Source organism: Tamandua tetradactyla, chromosome 19 (assembly GCF_023851605.1).
Source record: "Tamandua tetradactyla isolate mTamTet1 chromosome 19, mTamTet1.pri, whole genome shotgun sequence".
Classification (NCBI taxonomy): Eukaryota; Metazoa; Chordata; class Mammalia; order Pilosa; family Myrmecophagidae; genus Tamandua; species Tamandua tetradactyla.
Genome location: NC_135345.1, coordinates 52,014,154 through 52,042,075, shown reverse-complemented (window position 1 = coordinate 52,042,075; position 27,922 = coordinate 52,014,154). Strand labels below are relative to the sequence as shown.

The 27,922-nt window shown below is 36.5% G+C and overlaps 1 protein-coding gene across 17 annotated transcripts in view; it reads right to left on the bottom strand.

The window, feature by feature from the left end:
- Positions 1 to 27,922, bottom strand: part of DCUN1D4 (defective in cullin neddylation 1 domain containing 4) — a 144,116-nt gene that overhangs the window by 41,945 nt on the left and 74,249 nt on the right. For all 17 annotated transcript variants that reach the window (XM_077136834.1, XM_077136836.1, XM_077136848.1 and 14 more), the window contains 2 exons: positions 27,418 to 27,509; positions 3,147 to 3,217 (listed from right to left, as the gene is read on the bottom strand). In XM_077136834.1, the coding sequence (XP_076992949.1) occupies positions 3,147 to 3,217; positions 27,418 to 27,509 (163 nt within the window). The remainder of the gene's footprint in view (positions 1 to 3,146; positions 3,218 to 27,417; positions 27,510 to 27,922) is intronic.

Here is a 27,922-nt window from a genome sequence, read left to right as displayed (position 1 = left end):
TCCTCAGGTCTCTGAAACTGAAATGCATCTACCTTTGATGACATATAGCATATATACCATAGTTTATTTAGTAACACTTTTTCTTTCTTAATGGTTATATAATAAAAACTACTGGTGGCATCTTTGAAATATAGTCATAAATACCTGGAATAATATTCTGAATTTGGTCTGTCTTCAACATGAGTCAACATTTCATGACTATTTATATTCCATGGAAATAGGGTTCTAAAGAATTCATAATTATCAAAAAAGGATAGTAAGAATAGCTATCTTTTACTGAGTACTGGCACTTGGAGATGAAGAAACATGAAGAGATGTGCCCACCTTTGGTTTTCAAATAGAATCATCAGTGCACATCGTCTCCCTTTTATCAACTTTCCCCGCCTTTGAGATTAAATGTTCATCCAATCCCCCTTATATCCACCTGCACCTGATCATTATCTCCCAAACTTTTTTAAAAAAACTTTTTTAACGTAGTGACAAACGTACAACTCAAAATTTCCCATTTTAACCACAATCAAGTGTACAATTCAGTGGTATCAACTGCATTCACAATACTGTGCTACCATCATCAGCATCTATTACCCAAACTTTTTCATCATCTTAAACAGAAACTCTGCACCTGTTAAGTCATACTCCCTCTTCCCCTTATTCCCCACCCCTGCCCTGGTAACATATTATCTCCTTTCTGTCTCTATGACTTTGCTTACTCTACATATTTCATATAAGTACATCATATATTATTTGTCTTTTTGTGTCTGGCTTACTTCATTCAACATGATGTCTTCAAGTTCCATCCATATTATAATACATATTATAACTTAATTTCATTTTATAGCTGAATAATATTCCACCGTGCATGAATACCACCTTTGTTTATCCATTCATCTGCTGATGAACACTTGAGCACAAGAACAACTTTTGACTATTGTCAATAATGCTGCTGTGAACATTAATGTACAAATATCTGTTTGAGTCCCTGAGATTGCCAGGCCATTTAATTTCAGGTCCAACTTTCTGAGGCACCGCCAAACTGATGTCCATAGAGGCTACACCATTTTACAATCCCACCAACAATAAATAAGTGTTGCAATTTCTCTACATCCTTGCCAACACTTGTTATTTTCTGTTTTTTAATAACAGTCATGCTAAATGAGTGTGAACTGGCATCTTAATGTGGTTTTTTAGTCTCCCCATCTTCCCACCAACTGACTTCGGGACAGGACCCCTGTTACCCACTCCTCTACCCATTCACTTATTACTAACTATCCACTGGGTAGAGCCTCTGGGATCCCTTCTCATTCCCAATTCACCCTCATCCATATAACTGCACTGTACAGGCAACACTCTGCCAAGGTTGGCCTACTCCCTGTCAGAGAAGTTCCTTCTTAAAGTCAGCAAAATGGTCTTTTCCTATGTCTACAGACCAGTCTTAAGTACTAGATCAAGCAAATTACTATTGACCCAATTGTTCCCAAACCTTTATATCAAGTTAAAAAAATTTATTAACATACCCAAACTGGATCAAATTAAGAAAAAATACAAGACAAAAATCCATGAAACGAGTTTAAAAAAAACATTCCAAAGACTCTTTAGAAAATGTAAAGAGCTATGAGGGAGTAGGGTGGAGGCACAGATATAGTAAAAGTAAAATAAGTTTAAACAAAAGAGTGCTAAGTCTCACTTAACTAGTTTTCTTTGCACATGACATTTATGAATGAAGGAATGAGCTCTTGAGAGCTCTTCCAGATCTAAGACATATTTGTTAAATCGGAGGCTAATGTAATATTAAACCTCATCATTAATGAGTTAGAGCACTAGGATAGGCATAATTTTAACATAAAACAGATGTGGGAGCAAGAAGAAATAATCAACCATAGCAACATGCCAAGAATTAAGCAAAAAATAATTAAGCTATATAAAATAGCCTCTAATTTCCTTTAAAAAGATATTTACGGCTTTAACACTCAAAAGCAATCACCTTTCCTGAGCTAAATTTCAAATGGAAGTGAAAGAGCTGTGAACAATTCTTGATAATTATCATCCACTCAAAACCCTCATGAATAATTAATTCTAAGTCATGGACTGAGTTAGGCTCAAGCAACTACTGAAGGGGACAAAAGTTCAGAGCACAGAGACTCAGTTCCCCAGTTGACCTGTCATTGGAGGTCCACAAGCCCACTCCAGTCTTTTTTTTTTTTTCCACGGGCAGGCACTGGGAATCAAACCCGGGTCTCCGGCATGGCAGGTAAGAACTCTGTCACTGAGCCACTCTCACGCCACCCCCACTCCATTCTTAAAACTATTAATTACTTTATCGAGTACTACTACTTTCTTTACCTTTTAAATAGAAGAAATTAAATGAAAGAAGAAATGACCATCTGGAGTACCACCATACAAAATCACAAGAAAAAATGCTTGCAAATCAAATTAGAATTAGAACTTACTCCTTATACTGTCTCATAAAAATTACCACATCACTAGTTCTTTGTCTCTGTTAAGAGACAAAAGATTTAAGTAAGAAAAAAAAATCAGTGGATCCATCCAACTTATTCTTTTTATATTTATCTTTACAACAAATATAAACTTCCACAATTATCTGGGAAATTCCGAATTTAGTGCAACACCTTCAGAGTTATTATGTGAAAATCCTGAAACTTACCAAATTTTGCAACCCTAAGATATTATTTCTTTAATTCTATGCAATTTTAAAAACCAAAAATAAAGAACTCAAAAGTTTTCTTGTGCAAAAAGTAATACCATCAAAAAACACTCCATAGAACCAAATCAATCAAGAGACTGGTGGATTTTCTAAAAGGACTCCTTTCCTTAGAACTCAAAAATTAGTATGATATGTCATCCTATCACAATACTCTGCATAAACAAAAAAGTATTTTCCAATGCCTTATAACATTTGAAAAGCATGTGTTCAAGTGTTAGGTGATTTTGTTTAAATCTACTAAAGATGAAGAATTATCCAGACCAAACAAATAAAAATATCTACTACTGCACACATGGCCACATTTATAATACTGTATACCTTGTCACATTTTCTAAGAGTTCATTTGTTTGACATTGTGGCTTTCAATTACTGGTTAGGCAACATTGTTGAGGCTTAAGTAATTATTGTTTCAAATTAAACTTACATTTTCTGGTTCAACACCAATGTCTTCACAAAATTTTTCCATGCCTTCAGGACCTACAACATCATCAGCACCTGCAATGAAATACAATTTTATATAATTTACATCCAACCACAAGTTGTACACTACCTTAGGACTGTAGCAGATTTATACTGTCAAACTATTTATTATTAAAGTAAACTAAAAATCAAATAAACCTTAAGGCATTTCTGCAGAAAAAAAAGATCAACCATCCAAACATAAATTCTAAAACTATCTGGAATTCTATCTTTAAAGGATTCTTTTCTGCACAATCATTTAAATCAATGTACTCGTATGTCCTTCAACTTTTAGACATGTGATACATAATATTTATGTCTAACGATACAGGGCTAGGTTCAATTCTTGCTCTAATGCAGCTTAAAACTCCACTCTTATTAGTAACAATTTCAATAAATAATTTACTTTGGAAACATAATAAAAAGCCATATAACATTCTTTATAAAATAAAAGAAATAAATGCTTCATTCACATTAAAAAAAACAAGCCAAGCAGTCTTTTTGTTTTTAATAAAGACAATAAAGCCTCTTTTTACCCACTCGATATTTAGCCCTGTTTCTTTCTGAAAGAACTGTCTAAATGTTCCATCTTCACTTTATCATCCATTCATCTTCCAACCTAACTGCAGTTTGGCTTCTGCCCCATCCCTCTACTGATAATCTTTTTTTGCAAGGTCAGCAATTATCCCCTAAATTAAATCTAATAGACACAGTTAATCTTTATTTTATTTGACTGCTCTGTGATATCTGAAAATTTGAAGCAATTCTTCCTTTGTGAAAATGGCTCCTCCCATGGCTTCTGGACAGTATTTTCTCATCAGGTTTTCCTCCTACGGCTACCTCTCTTTGCTTCTATGGGTTCTTTGCCTTCTTCCAACTCAAATTTGGTATTCAGAGTTCCACCCTTTGTCATCTTCTATTTCATTCTATACATCAGCCTAGGAAATTTTAACTACACTCAAGGTTTCAAATACTACCCAAATCTCTTCCTAGCCCACACTTTCTCCCTTAGTTATAGACTGTTTACAGTACATTACCATTAGGCTACCCCACCTCTTCCTACTGCCACAGCTAAACTTACCTAATATGCGCAACCTAGTTCGATGCACTTTACATTTTCAACCACCACCTCATAAAAACTGAGCCCATCATCTCTCCATGGCAAGCCTGCTTATCCTATATTCGATCTCAACTGGTGGACTCATTAGGAATAGAAACTGGGGAGTCATCCTGGATTCTTTCCTTCTCCCTCACTCTCCACGTCCAATCAATTCTAAAATGTACTGCCAATTTTACCTTCTAAATGTTTCTTTACTGCAACAATTCTGCACTGCCCAAGTTTAGACTTTATTCTCAGATTAACGGGGCAGCCTCCTCAAGATCTCCCACAAGTGCTGGAGAGAATGTGGATAAAGAGGCATACTTATCCACTGTTGGTGGGAATGTAAAATGGTACAACTACTCTGGAAAGCAGTTTGGTAGTTCCTCAGGAAGCTAAGCATAGAGCTGCCATATGATCCAGCAATCTCATTATTAGGTATATATTCAGAGGAACCGAATGCAAGGACACAAATGGACATTTGTACACCGATGTTTATACCAGCATTATTTACGATTGCCAAGAGATAGGAACAGCCCAAATGTCCATCAACAGACAAGTGGCTAAATAAGCTTATATACATACAATAGAATATTATATAGCTGTAAGAATAAAGTCATGAAGCATGTAAAAACATGGGATGAGCCTTAAGGACGTTATGCTGAGTGAAATTAGCCAGAAACAAACGGACAAATACTGTATGGTCTCACTAAGATGAACTAGTGTTGATGAGTGACTTTGAGAGCTTTAAAGTTAAGAACACAGGTTATTAGATAGAATGACAGTAGAGATTGGGCATTTGATGCTGAACAAATACAGAATGTGCAACAAGACTTACTGGAAAAATTCAGAAATGGACAGCAAATACCATCTGATGGTAGCATGATAATGTAAATACAATGAATGAAGCTGAATGTGAGTATGATTGAGGGAGAAGGGCTGGGAGCACGTATGAAAGACAGAGGATAAAGACAGACGGTATAATCTAGGAAAGTCTAGAGTGGACAATGATGGTGATTAAATGTACAAATATAAAAATGTTTTTGCATGGGTGAGAACAAATGAATGTCAACATTGCAAGATGTTGAAAATGGGATGGTATACAGGAAAAAATACAATGCAAAGTAGGGTCTATAGTCAACAGTAACACTGTAATAAATTTCCACTGAATGTGACAAAGGCATTATAGCAAAACTAAATGTTAAAAGGTAGGGGGCATGGGAGAGCTGTACGTATTCTTTGTGAAAGAAAAGGAAATATCTTCATATAGATCACGGGAGTGAAGGCATGGCTATTTACTTAGGCTGGATTGTATGATATGCAAATAAAACTCTTTAAAATGAACAGAGAGAAATAAGTGCTGGAGAAAATGTGGAGAAAGAGATGTACCTATTTACCGTTGGTATGGAAGCTGAGAGGCGTAGTTCTACCGGATGTTAGGGTGGGATGGCCGTATGATCCTGTAACCCCACTGCTAGGTATATAACTAGAGGAACTGACAGTGGGGACACAAATGGACATTTGTACACTGGTATTTGTGGCAGCAGTGTTTACATTTTACAATGGATGGTGGCCTAAGGGTACACTGACTAAGGAATGGAAGGGGAACTGTGATGTACACACAGAACGGACTACTAAGCAGCTGCAAGAAGTAATGAAGTTGTGAGGTATGCAGTTAGGTGACTGAACCTTGAGGACAGTATGTCGAATGACATGTCAGAAGTACTATCATGCCTCACTCATATGGACTAAGTATAATATACAAACTCAGAGAATTTAAATCATGAGCACCGGTTATCAGGTTGGGGCCTACTGTAAAAGATTTTGGATTATAAACGCTTATACATCTATTCTGGAGTTGTAACTGTTATGAGCTATACATGAAAAGTCATTCCCAGAAACTTTGGGTATTTGTGTGACACCTGAGATTCAGTTAGACCTCTGAAACTGTGAAAGTCAGCATTACCCCATTCAGCAACTTTTTAAAAAGTTGATAAAGTGATCAAACTTTGACTAAAGACATGAATAAAGCTGATGTGGATAGGACTAAGGCAAATCAGAATACAGGGTAAGGGATGATATGGTCCATATTGTAAAACTTCAATTTCTCTATGAGAACAAAGGAAGAGATGCTTATCTGGGGCAAAATTTATATTTTGGGTAGTGCATTATCTAATTTAACTTGTATGGTCAGTTTATTTGAACACTATAAAGAATCTTGAAAAGTGCTTGAGATCGTACTGGTTTATACAAGTTAGTGTGAAGCCCCAATATATCCCAGAGTAATATGGGCAGTGAATAAAAAGCCCCCTTGGAGGACTGGGGAGAAAGGAGGAAATGAACTTCCTTATATGGGGATTTCCTGATATTCTCGCAAGCAGTGGAGACAACCAATTCAGTAGGTTAAGCCCTCAATCCTGGGGTTTGACCCTATGACACTTATTCCTGCAAAGAAGAAGCTACACCTACTTACAATTATACCTAATAGACATTCCCCAAAGAACCTCTTTTGTTGCCCAGATGTGACCGTTCTCTCTCTAAGCCAACTCGGTAAATGAACTCATTGTATTCTTCCCTATGTGGGACATGTTTCCTAGGGGTGTAAATCTCCCTGGCAATTTGGGACAGAAATCCCTGGATGCACCAGGACCTGGGGTGACAGGATTGAGAACGCCTTATTGACCAAAAGGGGAAAGAAAGAAATGAGACAAAATAAAGTTTCAACGGCTGAAAGATTTCAAACAGAGCCAAGAGGTTATTCTGGAGGTTATTCTTATGCATTATACAGAAATCCGTTTTTAGGTTACGGTGTATTGGAGTGGCTAGAGGAAAGTACCTGAAACTACTGAACTGTGTTCAGTAGCCTTGATTCTTGAAGACGATGCTTAACTATATAGACTTTACAATGTAACTGTGTGATTGTGAAAATTGTGTTTCTGATGCTCCTTTTATCCAGGGTATGGACTGATGAGTTGGAAAAATAAATAATTAATAGGAAGGGATGAGGGGTAAAAAGAAGTTGAGTAGATTGAAACACTAGTGGACAATGAGAGGGAGGGAGGGAAGAGTAAGGGTTTTGGGATATATGAGTTGTTTTTTTTTTCTTTTTATTTCTTTTTTTGGAGTGATGGAAATGTTCTAAAAAGGATCATGGTAATAAATACATAACTATGTGATGATATTGTGAGCCACTGATTGTATACTGTGGATGGATCGTATGTGTGTGAAGATTTCTCAATAAAAAATATATTTTTTAAAATTCCCTCTAAGTGCAGAGCTGTCATATACTTTTTTTTAACTTTTTTTAATTCAAAAAAATTAACAAACAGAAAATTTAGATATCATTACATTCTACATATACAATCAGTAATTCTTAATATCATCACATAGTTGTATATTCATCATTTCTTAGTACGTTTGCATTGATTTAGAAAAAGATATAAAAAGACAACAGGAAAAACAGAACCCAGAGATTTCACAGAAAAATTTTTCAACCTGTGGGGTCCAACACTCAGGGAAATCTGACTAAATGCCCAGACGCCAGCAGAAGATAACGAATCACGCTCAGAAAACTGAAAATATGGCCCAGCCAAACGAACAAACCAATAGTTCAAATGAGATACAGGAGCTGAAACAAGTAATGCTGAATATACGAACAGAAATGGAAAACCTCTTCAAAAACCAAATCGATAAATTGAGGGAGGACATGAAGAAGACATGGGCTGATCAAAAAGAAGAAATAGAAAATCTGAAAAAACAAATCACAGAGCTTATGGAAGTGAAGGATAAAGTAGAAAAGATGGAAAAAACAATGGATACCTACAATGATAGATTTAAAGAGACAGAAGACAGAATTAGTGATTTGGAGGATGGAACATCTAAATTCCAAAAAAAACAGAAACTATCCGGAAAAGAAGGGAAAAATTCGAACAGGGTATCAGGGAACTCAAGGACAATATGAACTGCACAAATATACGTGTTGTGGGTGTTCCAGAAGGAGAAGAGAAGGGAAAAGGAGGAGTAAAACTAATGGAAGAAATTATCACTGAAAATTTCCCAACTCTTATGAAAGACCTAAAATTACAGATCCAAGAAGGGCAGCGCACCCCAAAGAGATTAGACCCAAATAGGCGTTCCCCAAGACACTTATTAGTTAGAATGTCAGAGGTCAAAGAGAAAGAGAGGATCTTGAAAGTAGCGAGAGAGAAGCAATCCATCACATACAAGGGAAACCCAATAAGACTATGTGTAGATTTCTCAGCAGAAACCATGGAAGCTAGAAGACGGTGGGATGATATATTTAAGTTACTAAAAGAGAAAAACTGCCAACCAAGACTCCTATATCCAGCAAAATTGTCCTTCAAAAATGAGGGAGAAATTAAAACATTCTCAGACAAAAAGTCACTGAGAGAATTTGTGACCAAGAGACCAGCTCTGCAAGAAATACTAAAGGGAGCACTAGAGTCAGATACAAAAAGACAGAAGAGAGAGACATGGAGAAGAGTGTAGAAAGAAGGAAAGTCAGATATGATATATATAATACAAAAGGCAAAATGGTAGAGGAAAATATTATCCAAACAGTAATAACTCTAAATGTTAATGGACTGAATTCCCCAATCAAAAGACACAGACTGGCAGAATGGATTAAAAAACAGGATCCTTCTATATGCTGTCTACAGGAAACACATCTTAGACCCAAAGATAAATATAGGTTGAAAGTGAGAGGTTGGGAAAAGATATTTCATGCAAATAACAACCAGAAAAGAGCAGGAGTGGCTATACTAATATCCAACAAATTAGACTTCAAATGTAAAACAGTTAAAAGAGACAAAGAAGGACACTATATACTAAAAAAAGGAACAATTAAACAAGAAGACATAACAATCATAAATATTTACGCACCGAACCAGAATGCCCCAAAATACCTGAGGAATACACTGCAAACACTGAAAAGGGAAATAGACACATATACCATAATAGTTGGAGACTTCAATTCACCACTCTCATCAATGGACAGAACATCTAGACAGAGGATCAATAAAGAAATAGAGAATCTGAATATTACTATAAATGAGCTAGACTTAACAGACATTTATAGGACATTACATCCCACAACAGCAGGATACACCTTTTTTGCAAGTGCTCATGGATCATTCTCAAAGATAGACCATATGCTGGGTCACAAAGCAAGTCTCAACAAATTTATAAAGATTGAAATCATACACAACACTTTCTCGGATCATAAAGGAATGAATTTGGAAATCAATAATAGGCGGAGTGCCAGAAAATTCACAAATACATGGAGGCTCAACAACACACTCTTAAACAACAAGTGGGTCAAAGAAGAAATTGCAAGAGAAATTAGTAAATACCTCGAGGCGAATGAAAATGAAAACACAACATATCAAAACTTATGGGACGCAGCAAAGGCAGTGCTAAGAGGGAAATTTATTGCCCTAAATGCCTTTATCAGAAAAGAAGAAAAGGCAAAAATGCAGGAATTAACTGTCCACTTGGAAGAACTGGAGAAAGAACAGCAAACTAATCCCAAAGCAAGCAAAAGGAAAGAAATAACAAAGATTAGAGCAGAAATAAATGAAACTGAAAACATGAAAACAATAGGGAAAATCAATAAGACCAGAAGTTGGTTCTATGAGAAAATCAATAAGATTGATGGGCCTTTAGCAAGATTGACAAAAAGAAGAAGAGAGGGGATGCAAATAAATAAGATCAGAAATGGAAGAGGAGACATAACTACTGACCTCACAGAAATAAAGGAGGTAATAACAGGATACTATGAACAACTTTACGCTAATAAATACAGCAATTTAGATGAAATGGACGGGTTCCTGGAAAGACATGAACAACCAACTTTGACTCAAGAAGAAATACATGACCTCAACAAACCAATCACAAGTAAAGAGATTGAATTAGTCATTCAAAAGTTTCCTAAAAAGAAAACCCAGGACCAGACGGCTTCACATGTGAATTCTACCAAACATTCCAGAAAGAATTAGTACCAACTCTCCTCAAACTCTTCAAAATAATCGAAGTGGAGGGAAAATTATCTAATTCATTCTATGAAGCCAACATCACCCTCATACCAAAACCAGGCAAAGATATTACAAAAAAAGAAAACTACAGACCAATCTCTCTAATGAATATAGATGCAAAAATCCTCAATAAAATTCTAGCAAATCGTATCCAACAACACATTAAAAGAATTATACATCATGACCAAGTAGGATTTATCCCAGGTATGCAAGGATGGTTCAACATAAGAAAATCAATTAATGTAATATACCACATCAACAAATCAAAGCAGAAAAATCACATGATCATCTCAATTGATGCAGAGAAGGCATTTGACAGGATTCAACATCCTTTCCTGCTGAAAACACTTCAAATTTTGATCTCCTCAAAATTAAACACTTTTATGCATCAAAGAACTTCATCAAGAAAGTAGAAAGACAGCCTACACAATGGGAGATAATAATTGGAAATGACATATCAGATAAAGGTCTAGTATCCAGAATATATAAAGAGATTCTTCAACTCAACAACAAAAAGACAGCCAACCCAATTACAAAATGGGAAAAAGACTTGAACAGACACCTACCAGAAGAGGAAATACGGATGGCCAAGAAGCACATGAAGAGATGCTCAATGTCCCTGGCCATTAGAGAAATGCAAATCAAAACCACAATGAGATATCATCTCACATCCGCCCAAATGGCCATTATCAACAAAACAGAAAATGACAAGTGCTGGAGAGGATGTGGAGAAAGAGGCACACTTATCCACTGTTGGTGGGAATGTCAAATGGTGCAACCACTGTGGAGGACAGTTTGGTGGTTCCTCAAAAAGCTGAATATAGAATTGCCATACGACCCAGCAATACCATTGCTAGGTATCTACTCAAAGGACTTAAGGGCAAAGACACAAACGGACATTTGCACACCAATGTTTATAGCAGCGTTATTTACAATTGCAAAGAGATGGAAACAGCCAAAATGTCCATCAACAGAAGAATGGCTAAATAAACTGTGGTATATACATACGATGGAATATTATGCAGCTTTAAGACAAGATAAACTTATGAAGCATGTAATAACATGGATGGACCTAGAGAATATTATGCTGAGTGAGTCCAGCCAGAGACTAAAGGACAAATACTGTATGGTCCCACTGATGTGAATGGACATTCGAGAATAAACTTGAAATATGTCATTGGTAACAGGGTCCAGCAGGAGTTAGAAACAGGGTAAGATAATGTGTAATTGGAGCTGAAGGGATACAGACTGTGCAACAGGACTAGATATAAAAACTCAAAAATGGACAGCACAGTAATACCTAATTGTAAAGTAATCATGTTAAAACACTGAATGAAGCTGCATCTGAGCTATAGGGGTTTTTTTTGTTTGTTTTTTACTATTATTACTACTTTTATTTCTTTTCTCTATATTAACATTTTATATCTTTTTCTGTTGTGTTGCTAGTTCCTCTAAACCGATGCAAATGTACTAAGAAACGATGATTATGCATCTATGTGATGATGTTAAGAATTACTGAGTGCATATGTAGAACGGTATGATTTCTAAATGTTGTGTTAATTTTTTTTTTCTTTCTTTCCATTAATAAAAAAAAAAAAAGTATATCAGGAGGTGTGCTGCTCTGAAATGATGTATGCACCCTAGAAAAGCCATGTTTTAATCCTAATCCCATTTTGTAAAGGCAGCCGTTTCTTCTAATCCCTGTTCAGTATTGTATGTTTGAAACTGTAATTAGATCATCTCCCTGGAGATGTGATTTGATCAAGAGTGGTTGTTAAACTGGATTAGGTAGAGGCATGTCTCTACCTATCTGGGTGGGTCTTGATTAGTTTTTGAAGTCCTATAAAAGAGGAAACATTTTGGAGAATGAGAGATTCAGAGAGAGCAGAGCAGAGCGACATAGCCACGAGAAGCAGCGTCCACCAGCAGTGACCTTTGGAGCTGGAGAAGGAAAATGCCTCCTGGGGAGCTTCATGAAGCAGGAAGCGAGGAGAAGAAGCTAGCAGATGACACTGTGTTTGCCATGTGCCTTTCCAGATGAGAGAGAAACCATGAACTTCATCAGCCTTCTTGAACCAAGGTATCTTTCCCTGGATACCTTAGATTGGACATTTCTATAGACTTGTTTTAATTGGGACATTTTCTTGGCCTTAGAACTGTAAACTAGCAACTTATTAAATTCCCCTTTTATAAAGCCATTCTGTTACTGGTATATTGCCTTCTGGCAGCTAGCAAACTAGGACAGGAGGTATTTCTAAAAGATGAGAAAAAATTGAAGCATAACTAGGATAGCATCATCAGAAAAAAAAACAATAATTCTTTAATATAATTCAGTATTTAATCACTGTTAAAATTCCCCAGATCATCTCAAAATATTAAAAATAGATCATCTGTTTTAGTTGGGATCCATGTAAGACCCATACATTGTGACTATTGATAACTCTCTTTGGTATCTTACTAAATCACAGCTTTGTTGATGTCTAATTCACATGCCATACAATTTGCCTACTTAATAAAACCCACTGAATTGTAAAAAAAAAAAAAAAAAAGACAACAGAAAAAGAAATAAAATGATAATAGAGAAAAAAAAGACTATACATACCATACCCCTTACCCCTCGCTTTCATTTACCACTAGCATTTCAAACTGAATTTATTTTAACATTTGTTCCTCCTATTGTTTATTTTTATTCCATATGTTCTACTCTTCTGTTGATATAGTAGCTAAAAGGAGCATCAGACATAAGGTTTTCACATTCACAGAGTCTCATTGTGAAAGTTATATCATTGTTCAATCATCAAGAAACATGGCTACTGGAACACAGCACTACATTTTCAGGCAATTCCCTACAGCCTCTCCACTACATCTTGAACAACAAGGTGATATCTACTTAATGCATAAGAATAACCTCCAGGATAATCTCTCGACTCTGTTTGGAATCTCTCAGCCACTGACACTTTGTCTCCTTTTACTCTTCTCCCTTTTGGTCGAGAAGGTTTTCTCAATCCCTTGATGTTAATTCTCAGCTCATTCTAGGGTTTTTCTCAGTCCCTTGATGCTGAGTCTCAGCTCATTCCAGGATCTCTGTCCCACATTGCCAGGAAGGCCCACACCCCTGGGAGTCATGTCCCATGCAGAGAGGGGGAGGGTGATGAGACTGCTCATCATGTTGGCTGGAGAGGGGCCACATCTGAGCAACAAAAGAGGCTCTCTTGGGGGTGACTCTTAGGCCTAAATTTTAAGTAAATTTGACCTATCCTTTGTGGGGTTAAGTTTCATGTGAACAAACCCCAAGACTGGGGGCTCAGCCTATAGCTTTGGTTGTCCACACTGCTTGTGAGAATATCAAGAATTCAACTTGGGGAAGCTGAATTTCTCCCCACTCTCACCATTCCCCAAAGGGGGCTTGCAAATACTTTTCCAGTCACTGATCAAATCATTCTGGAATTCATCAGGGGATCACTCTGGACAAACCAACAAAATCTCATGTGCTACCTGAGATTCCAAGTACTTATGATATTCAATCAAACTATCTACATGAGTTATATTAGGAAATGCTCTAGTCAAAATCTAAATTTTCTAACAAACATTTTTTGCTTTAGTCTCACACATAAGGTGACATTTTAAAGTATTATCATCTATTTTCAGCACCCTGCAATAATGACATTCCTTTGTTCTTCCTCATGCAAAAACATTTTCAAAATTTGCACATTGTACATTTCACTATTATTATACACTCTAGGCATTCCTAGATTATACCATCTCGATCTTTAACATCTATCTTTCTGATTTCATTTATGTCCCCAGCCCTCCTCCCTCTATCATTCTCACATGCAGCTTCATTCAGTTTTTAACATAATTACATTACAGTTAGGTAGTATTGTGTTGTCCATTTCTGAGTTTTTGTATCCAGTCCTGTTGCATAGTCTGTATCCCTTCAGCTCCAATTACCCACTATCTTACCCTATTTCTATCTCCTGATGGTCTCTGTTACCAACGACGTATTTCAAGTTTATTCACTAAGGTCAGTTCATATCAGTGAGACCATACAGTATTTGTCCTTTAGTTTTTGGCTAGTCTCACTCAGTATAATGTTCTCAAGGTCCATCCATGTTGTTACATACTTCATAAGTTTATTCTGTCTTAGAGCAGCATAATATTCCATCATATGTATATACCACAGTTTGTTTAGCCATTCTTCTGTTGATGGACATTTCTGTTTCTATCTCCTTGCAATTGTAAATAATGCTGCTATAAACATTGGTGTGCAAATGTCCGTTTGTGTCTTTGCCCTTAAGTCCTTGGAGTAGATACCTAGCAATGGTATTGCTGGGTCATATGGCAATTCTATATTCATCTTTTTGAGGAACCACAAAACTGCCTTCCACAGTGGTTGCACCATTTGACATTCCCACCAACAGTGAATAAAAGTGTGCCTCTTTCTCCACATCCTCTCCAGCACTTGTCATTTTCTGTTTTGTTGATAATGGCCATTCTGGTGGGTGTGAGATGATATCTCATTGTGGTTTTGATTTGCATTTCTCTAATGGCCAGGGACATTGAGCATCTCTTCATGTGCCTTTTGGCCATTTGTATTTCCTCTTCTGAGGAGTGTCTGTTTAAGTCTTTTTCCCATTTTATAATTGGATTGGTTGTCTTTTTGTTGTTGAGTTGAACTATCTCTTTATAAATTCTGGATACTAGACCTTTATCTTATATGTCGTTTCCAAATATTGTCTCCCATTGGCTGTCTTTTTACTTTCTTGATGAAGTTCTTTGATGCACAAAAGTGTTTAATTTTGAGGAGCTCCCATTTATTTATTTCTTCAGTGCTCTTGCTTTAGGTCTCAGGTCCATAAAACCACCTCCAATTATAAGATTTATAAGATATCTCCCTATATTTTCCTGTGTTTTATGGTCTTATACCTAATGTTTAGATCTTTGATTCATTTTGAGTTAACTTTTCTATAGGGTGTGAGATACGGGTCCTCTTTCATTCTTTTGCATATGGATATCCAGTTCTCTAGGCACCAATTATTGAAGAGACTGTAATGTTCCAAATGAGTTGGCTTGACTGCCTTATCAAAGATCAAATGTCCATAGATGAGAGAGTCTATATTTGAGCACTCTATTCGATTCCATTGGTCAATATATCTATCTTTATGCCAGTACCATGCTGTTTTGACCACTGTGGCTTCATAATATGCCTTAAAGTCAGGCAACGTGAGACCTCCAGCTACGTTTTTTTCCCTCAAGATACTTTTAGCAATTCGGGGCACCCTGCCCTTTCAGATAAATTTGCTTATTGGTTTTTCTATTTATGAAAAGTAAGTTGTTGGGATTTTGATTGGCGTTGCATTGAATCTGTAGATCAATTTAGGTAGAACTGACATCTTAACTATATTTTGATTGGTATTGCGTTGAATCAGTAGATCAATTTAGGTAGAATTGACATCTTAATTATATTTAGTCTTCCAATCCATGAACATGGTATGCCCTTCCATCTATTTAGGTCTTCTGTGATTTCTTTTAACAGTTTCTTGTAGTTTTCTGTGTATAGGTCTTTTGTCTCTTTAGTTAAATTTATTCCTAAGTATTTTATTCTTTTAGTTGCAATTGTAAATGGAATTCGTTGGAATTGTAAATGGAAAATGAAAACACAACATATCAAAACTTTGGGACGCAGCAAAGGCAGTGCTAAGAGGGAAATTCATTGCCCTAAATGCCTATATCAAAAAAGAAGAAAGGGCAAAAATTCGGGAATTAACTGTCCACTTGGAAGAACTGGAGAAAGAACAGCATACTAACCCCAAAGCAAGCAAAAGGAAAGAAATAACATATCTATCTTTATATGTTATTGATTCCCCCTCAGCTTGTTCATTACTAGTGTATAGAAACACTACAGATTTTTGAATGTTGATCTTGTAACCTGCCACTTTGCTGTACCCGTTTATTAGCTCTAGTAGTTTTGCTGTGGATTTTTCAGGGTTTTCGACGTATAGTATCATATCATCTGCAAACAGTGATAGTTTTACTTCTTCCTTTCCAATTTTGATGCCTTGTATTTCTTTTTCTTGCCTAATTGCTCTGGCTAGAACTTCCAACACGATGTTGAATAACAGTGGTGATAGTGGACATCCTTGTCTTGTTATTGATCTTAGGGGGAAAGTTTTCAATTTTTCCCCATTGAGGATGATATTAGCTGTGGGTTTTTCATATATTCCCTTTAGCATTTTAAGGAAGTTGCCTTGTATTCCTATCCTTTGAAGTGTTTTCAACAGGAAAGGATGTTGAATCTTGTCAAATGCCTTCTCTGCATCAATTGAGATGATCATGTGATTTTTCTGCTTTGATTTGTTGATATGGTGTATTACATTAATTGATTTTCTTATGTTGAACCATCCTTGCATACCTGGGATGACTCCTACTTGGTCATGATGTATAATTCTTTTAATGTGTTGCAGGATTCGATTTGCTAGAATTTTGTTGAGGATTTTTGCATCTATATTCATTAGAGATTGGTCTGTAGTTTTCTTTTCTTGTAATATCTTTGCCTGGTTTTGGTATGAGGGTGATGTTGGCTTCATAGAATGAATTAGGTAGCTTTCCCTCCTCTTCGATTTTTTTGAAGAGTTTGAGGAGAGTTGGTACTAATTCTTTCTGGAATGTTTGGTAGAATTCACATGTGAAGCCGTCTGGTCCTGGACTTTTCTTTTTAGGAAGCTTTTGAATGAGTAATTCAATTTCTTTACTTGTGATTTGTTTGTTGAGGTCATCTATCTTCTTGAGTCAAAGTTGGTTGCTCATGCCTTTCTAGGAACTTGTCCATTTCATCTACATTGTTGTCTTTATTAGCATAAAGTTGTTCATAGTATCCTGTTATTGCCTCCTTTATTTCTGTGAGGTCAGTGGTTATGTCTCCTCTTCCAGTTCTGATCTTATTTATTTGCGTCCTCACTCTTCTTCTTTTTGTCAATCTTGCTAAGGGCCCATCAATCTTACCGATTTTCTCATAGAACCAACTTCTGGTTTTATTGATTTTCTCTATTGTTTTCATGTTCTCAATTTCATTTATTTCTGCTCTAATCTTTGTTATTTCTTTCCTTTTGCTTGCTTTGGGGTTAGTATGCTGTTCTTTCTCCAGTTCTTCCAAGTGGACAGTTAATTCCCGAATTTTTGCCCTTTCTTCTTTTTTGATATAGGCATTTAGGGCAATGAATTTCCCTCTTAGCACTGCCTTTGCTGCATCCCATAGTTTTGATATGTTGTGTTTTCATTTTCATTCACCTCGAGATATTTACTGATTTCTCTTGTAATTTCTTCCTTGACCCACTGGTTGTTTAAGAGTGTGTTGTTGAGCCTCCACGTATTTGTGAATTTTCTGGCTCTCTGCCTATTATTGATTTCCAACTTCATTCCTTTATGATCTGAGAAAGTGTTGTGCATGATTTCAATCTTTTTAAATTTGTTGAGACTTGCTCTGTGACCCAGCATGTGGTCTATCTTTGAGAATGATCCGTGAGCACTTGAGAAAAAGGTGTATCCTGCTGTTGTGGGGTATAATGTCCTATAAATGTCTGTTAAGTCTAGCTCATTTATTGTAATATTCAAATTCCCTGTTTCTTTATTGATCCTCTGTCTAGATGTTCTGTCCATTGATGACAGTGCGGAATTGAAGTCTCCAACTACTATGGTAGATGTGTCTACTTCCCTTTCCAGTATTTGCAGTGTTTGCCTCACGTATTTTGGGGCATTCTGGTTCGGTGCATAAATATTTATGATTGTTATGTCTTCTTGTTGAATTTTATTAGTAGATAGTATCCTTCTCTGTCTCTTTTAACTGTTTTACCTTTGAAGTCTAATTTGTTGGATATTAGTATAGCTACTCCAGCTCTTTTCTAGTTGTTATTTGCATGAAATATCTTTTCCCAACCTCTCACTTTCAACCTATGTTTACCCTTGGGTTTAAGATGTGTTTCCTGTAGACAGCATATAGAAGGATCCTGTTTTTTAATCCATTCTTCCAGTCTATGTCTTTTGATTTGGGAGTTCAGTCCATTAACATTTAGTGTTATTACTGTTGGGTAATACTTTCCTCTACCATTTGGCCTTTTGTATTTTATATGTCATATCTAATTTTCCTTCTTTCTACACTCTTCTCCACACCTCTCTCTTCTGTCTTTTCGTATCTGTCTCTAGTGCTCCCTTCAGTATGTCTTGCAGAGCTGGTCTCTTGGTCACAAATTCTCTCAGTGACTTTTTGTCTGAAAATGTTTCAATTTCTCCCTCATTTTTGAAGGACAATTTTGCTGGATATAGAATTCTTCGTTGGCAGTTCTTCTCTTTTAGTAATTTAAATATACCATTCTACTGTCTTCTTGCCTCCATGGTTTCTGCTGAGAAATCTACACATAGTCTTATTGGGTTTCCCTTGTATGTGATGGATTGCTTTTCTCTTGCTGCTTTCAAGATCCTCTCTTTCTCTTTGACCTCTGACATTCTAACTAGTAAGTGTCTTGGAGAACGCCTATTTGGATCTATTCTCTTTGGGGTACGCTGCACTTCTTGGATCTGTAATTTTAGGTCTTTCATAAGAGTTGGGAAATTTTCAGTGATAATTTCTTCCATTAGTTTTTCTCCTTCTTTTCCCTTCTCTTCTCCTTCTGGGACACCCACAACACGTATATTTGTGCGCTTCATATTATCATTCAATTCCCTGAGTCCCTGCTCATATTTTTCCATTCTTTTCCCTATAGTTTCTGTTTCTTTTTGGATTTCAGACGTTCCATCCTCCAGTTCACTAATCCTAACCTCTGTCTCTTGAAATCTACCATTGTAGGTTTCCATTGTTTTTTTCATCTCTTCTACTGTATCTTTCATTCCCATAAGTTCTGTGATTTGTTTTTTCAGACTTTCCATTTCTTCTTTTTGTTCATTCCTTGCCTTCTTCATGTCCTCCCTCAATTCATTGATTTGGTTTTTGATGAGGTTTTCCATTTCTGTTCGTATATTCAGAATTATTTGTTTCAGCTCCTGTATCTCTCATTTGAACTATTGGTTTGTTCCTTTGACTGGGCCATATCTTCAATTTTCCTGGTGTGATTTGTTATTTTTTGCTGGCGTCTAGACATTTAATTACCTTAATTAGTTTATTCTGGACATTGCTTTCACTTATCTTACCTATGGTTTTCTTGCTAGATGAGTTTGTTGTCTATCTGTTCTTTGACCTTCAGTTCAGCTTTTTCTGGGCCTCTAGCTTAAGTGTTGTTTAACAGATGGTAATTTTTCAGTTCTTGTTTTCTTGTCTTGCTTGTAAGGTGCCTTTTCCCTCCCCACCCTTAGGAGGGTCTATATAGGTATTACAGACTCCAGCCAGGTTTTCCCGGACTAAACTGGCCTCCTATATAGGGGAAGGAGTTTTCCCTGAGGGTAAAACCCAGCAGGTTGAAAGAATTTCCTGTGAAGTCCCTGGGCTCTGTTTTTCTTATCCTGCCCAGTATGTGGCGCTTGTCTGTCTGTGGGTCCCACTGGCAAAAGCTGGTGTGGCTCCTTTAACTTTGGAAGGCTCTCCCTGCTGGGGGCATGGTGGAGACAGAGGAGAGGTTGTAGGCTGGTTTTAATGGCTTCAAACTGCCAGGCCCTGGGTTCTGAATTCCTTGAGAGAGGGATTCCACCTAAGTTGGGCTTCACCCCTCCCCTGAGGATGGCACACATGGGAGATAGCCCTGAAAGCAGCCCGTTTCTGCCTATTCCTGGGGCAGCTGCTGCCCGAGTAGTCCCACCGCTGAATCCAGAGGCAGCCAAGCCTCCGTAGAAACAGCCACAAAAACCTGCTTCGTTCCCTTTCCTGTTTTTCAGTTAGCCCAATAAGCGACCTCCGCCTTGATCAGTTTCGCCTGAGCTGGGGGCCTATTTTTAGTAGTCGGAATTTGTTTATTAATGCTATAATTGGTGTTTGGTTGGACTCAGTCCCTGCTACTTTTAGAGTCTCTTTCCTTTCCCTCCAGGAAGCCGCCTGTGGGGGAGGGGTGCCGGCCGCCATGGCTTGGGAAACTCACAGTTCCGGCGACTCACAGCCGGTCCAGCTGGTCCAGACTAGGGTACGCTGTGTGTCCAGTCACTATTGTGGCTCCAGGAGTTGTTCTGTACTGTTTCTGGTTATTTAGTAGTTGTTCTGGAGGACGAACTGAAACGCGCACATTGCTAAGCTGCCATCTTGTCCCCCCCCACTTGTCATATACTTCTTATAACCTCAGCATACCATCTGGCACAGAATAATTGCTTAATAAAAGTTCACTGAATGAAGGAATGACTGCAAGAATAAAGAATCACTCTATAATCTTTTCACAGCCACTAGTTTCACCAAGTTGCCAAATCCAACAGAATCCATCTTCTTAATATATCTCAGTTCCATTCAAGTAATATTTACTAGGTACATCTCTAGAACTATATGCCATGGTGATTGCTAGGGGTACAAATTGAATAAAAGATGTTTCTTGCTCTCCTTGAGCTTATGGTATCCGAAAAAGAAGGCCAAACATCCAAGTAATTCCAATACAATGTGATAACTATACTGCAATAAAAGTATATCTAAGATAAGTACGCTTTCTTAACAAAGGATGAACATTTAAATCACCTGGGTAGCTTGTTTGATGTCTTGTCACTTTTCTGTTTCAAACCTTTTACTGGTTCCTTCTAGTATCTAAACTCAGCCCTTCCTTATAATTTGCCCACAGCAAGTACTTTTTCCTCATATTGTTATTTTCGTTTTAACACAAATGTGTTACACAAAAGTTTTGTTTTATATATTCAAATCTGCTGTGGGTGGTGGTGATATTTCTTTTCCTCCTTTTATTTTCTCCTACATTTTTTTCTATATTTTCCTAATTTTATCATGATCATTATGGAGAAAACAAGCTTACTTTTCAATTTTAATATCCTTTTTCTCTACTCATATATGAACATGATAAAAAAAAATCATTTAAAAGTGAAAGGAAAAAATGTTTTTGAAGTGACAGTTTCTCTGTAGTCCCCCACAAAGCAACCATTTATTAAAGAACTGCCTTAGGTAACTTTCCCAAATATGGCATCTATAGAATTCTGTTTATATAGAATATTTACTTAATGCTTCTAAGTTTGCCTGGGAAATTTTCTTTGGTTTTCCAGTTATAAAATCTTTATAAATCATTTTATCATCAACGAATGATCATTTTTGCATCCTCCTTTTTTATTTGTATGCCCCCAACAGCAGTGAATGGTACCTTCAAAAACAATGCCAAGTAAGAGCAGTGATTGTGAGTATCCTTATCTCATTCCTGACTCAAACAGGAATACATTTAGCACTTTACATTTGATATGTTGTTAGTCTGGGGTTTGAGAATTGACATATCCACACTTCTGCAGGCAAGTATATACTACACAAGCAATGCATTGATACATTCACATCATAAAAATTTTAAATACAGAGTAAAATAAACAGTGAGTTAAAAGAAAGAACCCACCTCTCCCTTTCTCTACCAGTTAGGCATGTATCCTCCCAGAACATTTTGCTAAATATTTATATACGTGCAAATACACAATGAAATGCAGTTTTTTAATTTATTTACACTCATGGGTTCATGCTGTACCTATGATTCTATACTTCCTTTTCATTTAGACTAGTACTTTTCCAGTGAGAATACATATACATTCACTTTAGTATTTTGTACTGATACAAGTTACATTACTGTAAGTATATGTGTAGCTGTATCACAGTTATTTTCTTATTCCACTACTGTAAGGTATTTAGGCTGTGAGATTAATAATAATTATTTTTATAAGGAAATATCCATCTATTCCTATTTTGCTAAGATATTCTGCTTGTTTTTAAAATCAGGAGCAAGTGCCATTTTGGTATCTACTGATATGACTGATAGGAGGTGATTGCATAGAGCTGGAAAAAAAAGTTACAACTATATTAGAACTAGATCTAAATGTGTGCATGAGAAAGATAATGAGAAAAAGGAAAAGTTCTGTTAGTTGGAAGAATTATATTTTAATATCTTTAGGATAAAGTGTAGCTTTTGACAGTCGTACCATTACAAATTATACTCTAAAAGCTTACTCTTTTAGAATTTCCCAGGCAAACTTAGAAACATTAAGAATTCTATAGATGCCATATTTGGGAAAGATACTTAAGGTAGTTCTTTAATAAAGGGTTGCTTTCTAGGGGACTCGTGGGTTAAAGAGAAACTTTCACTTTAAAAATATTTTTTCCTTTCACTTTTAAATGAATTTTTTATCGTGTTCATATACGAATAGCGAAAAATTATACAATTCTTTTTAAATTCCTCTGTATAGGTTTCTAATTTTCCTGACTTATAAAGCTCTTTCTCTGCAACCCACCCTTGAGCCTACTAAACCATCTGCATCTCCCAAGCCTATGCACATCGCTGAGTTAACTCCCAGGCTGTGCTCCCCCTCTCTCTGGCCCTCCCCCTCTCTCTGACCCTCCAATCTGACTAGTGCCTCCTATTTCTGTCAGTATTTATGACAAAGATAATGCTTCTCAACTTATTGTCTGTTTGCCTAGAAAACGAACTCCAAGAATAGTAACTGGCACATAGAAAGGTTTGCTGAGATACATTTCACAATGGTAATATTAAGTTATCCAAGCTTTTTACTTTTTTCAAATATATTTAGTGTTACATTACTTATGTATACATGCACACAACATACACACACGTCGTTTTAAAAGCGCAAGGTTTTAGAGTATAATTTGTAATGGTATGACTGCCAAAAGTAACACTTTATCCTAAAGATATTAAAATATAATTCTTCCAACTAACAGAACTTTTCCTTTTTCCCATTATCTTTCTCATGCATGCATTTAATTTAGATCTAGTTGTAATCACATTGTTTGTTGGAATTCTAGTTGTATTTATATTAAATTTATTAATTCAATATTAAGGTAATACTTTTGTCAAGAAAGCTAATAAATATGCCACAACATAACATAGAGCAGGTTAAGGGGGTTTAAAGAAATGGTTACAAAAAAGTCATACCCAAGACAATCTGCCGTGGAATGCCTTGGATAACAAAAATACAGAGGCTGTTTATGGAAAGGCAGATATACTGACCATCATCTATTAAAAAAAAAAAAAAAAGTGGTCCTCCCACTTTCTCTGAAATCTTAATCAGTGGCCCCTAACTAAATATCATTAGCCCTTTTAGGATACCTCAAGATGCTAAAGTGTCCATAATTAAATCGTGCTGCATCAGAGACAAATGGAGGCCCACAATGTCTCCTTTGGTGGTTTTTAATATTTCCTCCTTTGCTGTCAAGACCTCATGTTTTGCAACCATCCATGCCTGACTGTGGCACCTCTTCCAGGTCCTTTACGTGTTTATAGGAAACCAGAAAACAATTCTGTAACAGAATTGAACCCAAAATAAAGAGTAAGGACTTATAGTCAGGGCTTATGGGATTCTCATGACCTTTGCATATAAACTTTTCTGTGGTAATTATGAATCTGACAATGTTGGCACCTATATATCTAGCTTAATTCTTTATCCTTGGATTTATTTCAGAAAATGGAATTCAATACATAAATTATGTATGTAAAACTAATTCTTTTCATTCTAATGAAAAGAAATGGGATTCCAGTTTCAGGTGGAAGTCTAAATGTAAATAACATACTTGTATCCTGTCCTTTCGAAAGAATCAGAGGAGTAAAGTACCAAAGTGCTAAAAGAAAATAAACCTATAACCACAGAGAACAGGGAGAAAAGCCCCTTCCCCCCAGTGGAGGAAATTTTATTTATTAAATTTCTGGGAGTCAGAAATTGAGTTGATAGGGATTTTCTTAAAGGTGAGAGGGTGCATGCTAGTATGTGCTATAGAGAAGGCTATAAAGGAGGGCTGTGGTTATCTGATGGAGAAGTTAGGATTTAGGAGATAATTATGATAACTAAATAATTATATAGGTATTACTTTTTTACTCCCTGATACATAAGAGTAGACAGAAGGAAATACCTGAAATCTCTGAACTATAATTCAGCTGCCTTGATTCTCTGATAATGATAGTACAGCCTTTATCTTGTGCTCTTGTGATTGTGAAAACCTTGTGACTGACCCTCACTTTGTACCCATTTTATCTGGTTTTTCAACTTTGAAGTCTTATGATCATTAAAGACAACCCCTAATGAATGTTTATTAGTGAAGGGCCTTGAGTCAGCCCAGATTCAACCCATTCTAATTCCAAGCTATCTTGATAAACAAAGCTGGGTCTAATCAAAATGAGTCTGCCTGCCATGCACAGTAGCTTAAATTTTAACCTATATCTCATTATAATACTAAAAATCACAACCACCATATTAAGGCCATCATTTTCTTACATATGTTCTACGACTAAGCATGTAATCAATTTGCACATGCTCAATAAACAGATCACTTCTAATTACATCATCTAGACCTCTTGTGCTCAGTATCCTAAAACCTGCCAATCTTTTGATACTATAAAACTATCAAAATTACTGCAGTTCAGGGAGACAGATCTTTAGGTGGACCAGCTATCTGATCTCCTGTTTCATGCCTAGAAATAAATTCTTTCTGTCTTGAAACCCTGGTGTCTCAGGAATTGGTATTTGAGCACTTCGGGTAAAGAACCCACCCCATTTTTTTTTCATTGGTATCAATAGAAGCTGGAGAGGAACTAGGCTCGGACAGTAGGCACCATGGAAAGCAGAGTGCAAGAGTGAGAAATGCAACCGAAAATTCTGGAAAGAACTAAGGGCCATCCACCTGGAATAACTGTACTAGGACCCTACCTCCTCCTCTCTATGCCACTCTGAATGGTGCAGGCAGTCAGCATTTATCCTCAAACCAAATCAGACGCCGCTCCCCTTAGTAAAATAAATACATCAAGGCTACTAATGTGGGTGTGAAAACCTTCCTCATTCTAGTATCTAGAGGCCTGTGGCCTCATAGCCTGCATATTCTTTAGCACAACCTGTTAAGTCATCCTGGTTCTTCTCACAATTATTTCTTCTTGAATAATACTTAACTACAGTTGGATTCACATGGTGGGATGTGCAAAGTGTAAGGTATCACTGAGGCCTTCCCCAATTTCAAACAATTGTCCCTAGTGATAAAATATAGGAAGTTAAAATAGGGACAGCCACACTGAGACAAACTTCTTTCAAGGAAGCTAAATAATGTGGCTTACTTTTTACTCACAAAATGTCACCTTTCTGAAGCTAAGAAAGGTAAACAAGAAAGAAAATTGGAGCGTGCTCTTTTTTAAAGAAAACCCAAGTGTGGCTTATACTATGGAAAAATTTATGTTTGCCTGTAAAGGAAAATGCACAAAAATCAAAATAGCTGTGTTACAATGATGGCATTAATTATATTCTTTTTCTCTGTTAAAATTTCCTTTTTATAACAGCATTCTTATCACAATAAATGTGAACCAATATAGCAAAGCAAAAAATCTCCACAATCAAAGTGATACAAATATGATAAAGTCTTCGTTCATTCAGTTCCCACTAAAGAGGCAGTCCCTGATAAAGTACTAATCACTTTTGCCAGGAACTAAGCATGCAAATTGTCTTCAAGAGATTCATGTTCTAATGGAGTAAACGTGAAAACAAATAAATTCTAGTACTACACTAATGTTTATACTAGTGTCCATGACCTAATAACACAACCCAGCTCAAACTAGTTGAAGTGATGAAGGGGAATTCACTAGAAAGATATTGGAACAGCTCACGAAAATCTCAAGCACAACTACAGGAATCAGTATCATATCCTGAAAGGAAAAATGTTCCTCTCCCAGCTTCAACCTGAAAATCTCCAGAGATCTGACTGGCCTGGTCTGGGCTACCTTCCAGTGCCCTGGACCAATCTATGTGGCCAAAAGAGCTAGGCTCTTATCAAAAGAGCCTAGCCAACAGTGGGGTAAAAAAGTAGGGGGAAAAGATAGCAAGATCAGGCCTCAGGGGAAATCCTAATTTTGATACCAAATAAAAGGGTATCAAAGCAAGTTATGAACAACATACTAAGGGAATGGAATGAGGTCTACAAAACTAATCACAGAGCTTAAAAGAGTCTAAGTTTGTCAACTGGAAGAGTGGAGAAAAGCAACCCTCGCAAAGGGACAGAGTTAGCTGTCTTTTATCCTACAGGAAGCTGGGATTTTTAAGCTGGAGGGGTAAGGGGTAGGATATGAATGGGGAGTGGATTATTAGGCAATAGTTTTTTTGTTGTTGTTATTTTTAAAGAAAAGTACCAGGAGGCACACGGAACCTAGTTGGGAACAGAAAAAGACTGATAACAGAAAAATTTATTTGAAGACTACTGGAATAGTCTGTTTATAAGAAGGTCTTCAGTAAGGTAGGGGAAGAGAAAAGATAAGACAGCCTTCAATTCAAACTTGAAAATTTTTCTTGTTCTTTTAACCATGCACGACAATAGCAAATGAGCCCAGATTACAATATTAATACCGTCCAACCAATTACAATAGGTTGAAAAATGGGACTTAATTTAAGAAATTGTAAATGATGAACAATTTTCTGTCAAGTGATCTTTAAAAATAAAGACACTTGGGTGGGCCACAGTGGCTCAAAAGGCAGGGCTCTTGCCTGCCGTGCCGGAGACCCGGGTTCGATTCCCAGTGCCTGCCCATGCAAATAAATAAATAAATAAATAAAGACACTCAAAGAAATTCTGTTGTTTTATGTAAGTGTTCAAGCAGCAGGGCTTTTTTCTCCAATGTTTAAATCTATCACCACTATCACATGCTAAATAGGTTTCCTAGCAATCCAAAGTATTTCTCCGAAGTACATTTCATCTTTTCAGTACCCTTCTAGTGTTCTGAATTCTTTTAGCTTAGCTGCTGGCTATAAATAGGACATTTGATGATTTGTTTCAACTATATCCCTCCCTTTTACTTTCCATTCTTCAAACTGGGACACACACACGTACACACATATGCATGCACCAAATTTTTAAAGTTCACATTCTTTAATTTGTTAATCTCCTCTAAGGTACCCCTTCCCGTTATTTTCAGAAGGCCCAGCCTTAGATGATACAAGTGATTACCTACCTGCATATTCATAGAACCACTCTAAACACCGCTTACTCGAAAAGGCTTCTTCTTCCGTCTTTATTCTAGTTGAATCATATTTTCTATACATACTAGAAATTGAGAAAGTAGTTATAAATTACTTAAAGATGCTGAGTAAGTAGCAGATAATCTTTATTCTTTTACCCAAACCAGACATCTAACCAATCAGTATTTCAAACACATTTTAAACATTTTACTTCCTGTATTTGGAAACCTCAGCTTTTATAACTACAGTGTTTAAAAACAGTCACACCTAATGTAGAACTAAATGGTAAACACTTATCATGGGTTTTTCTCTAACAAATAATCTATAAAAACTAAAACAGAAACAGTATTTGATACATTCCCTTCTTCCACACTGGTCAGAACTAATTACAGAATGATAGTGGAATAGATATGCTAAGAAATACCTAAGGAATCTTCTTCAACTGATGACCCTACAAATCACTCATGTCTCTCCATTAAGTTTTCCTTACTTCTGTGT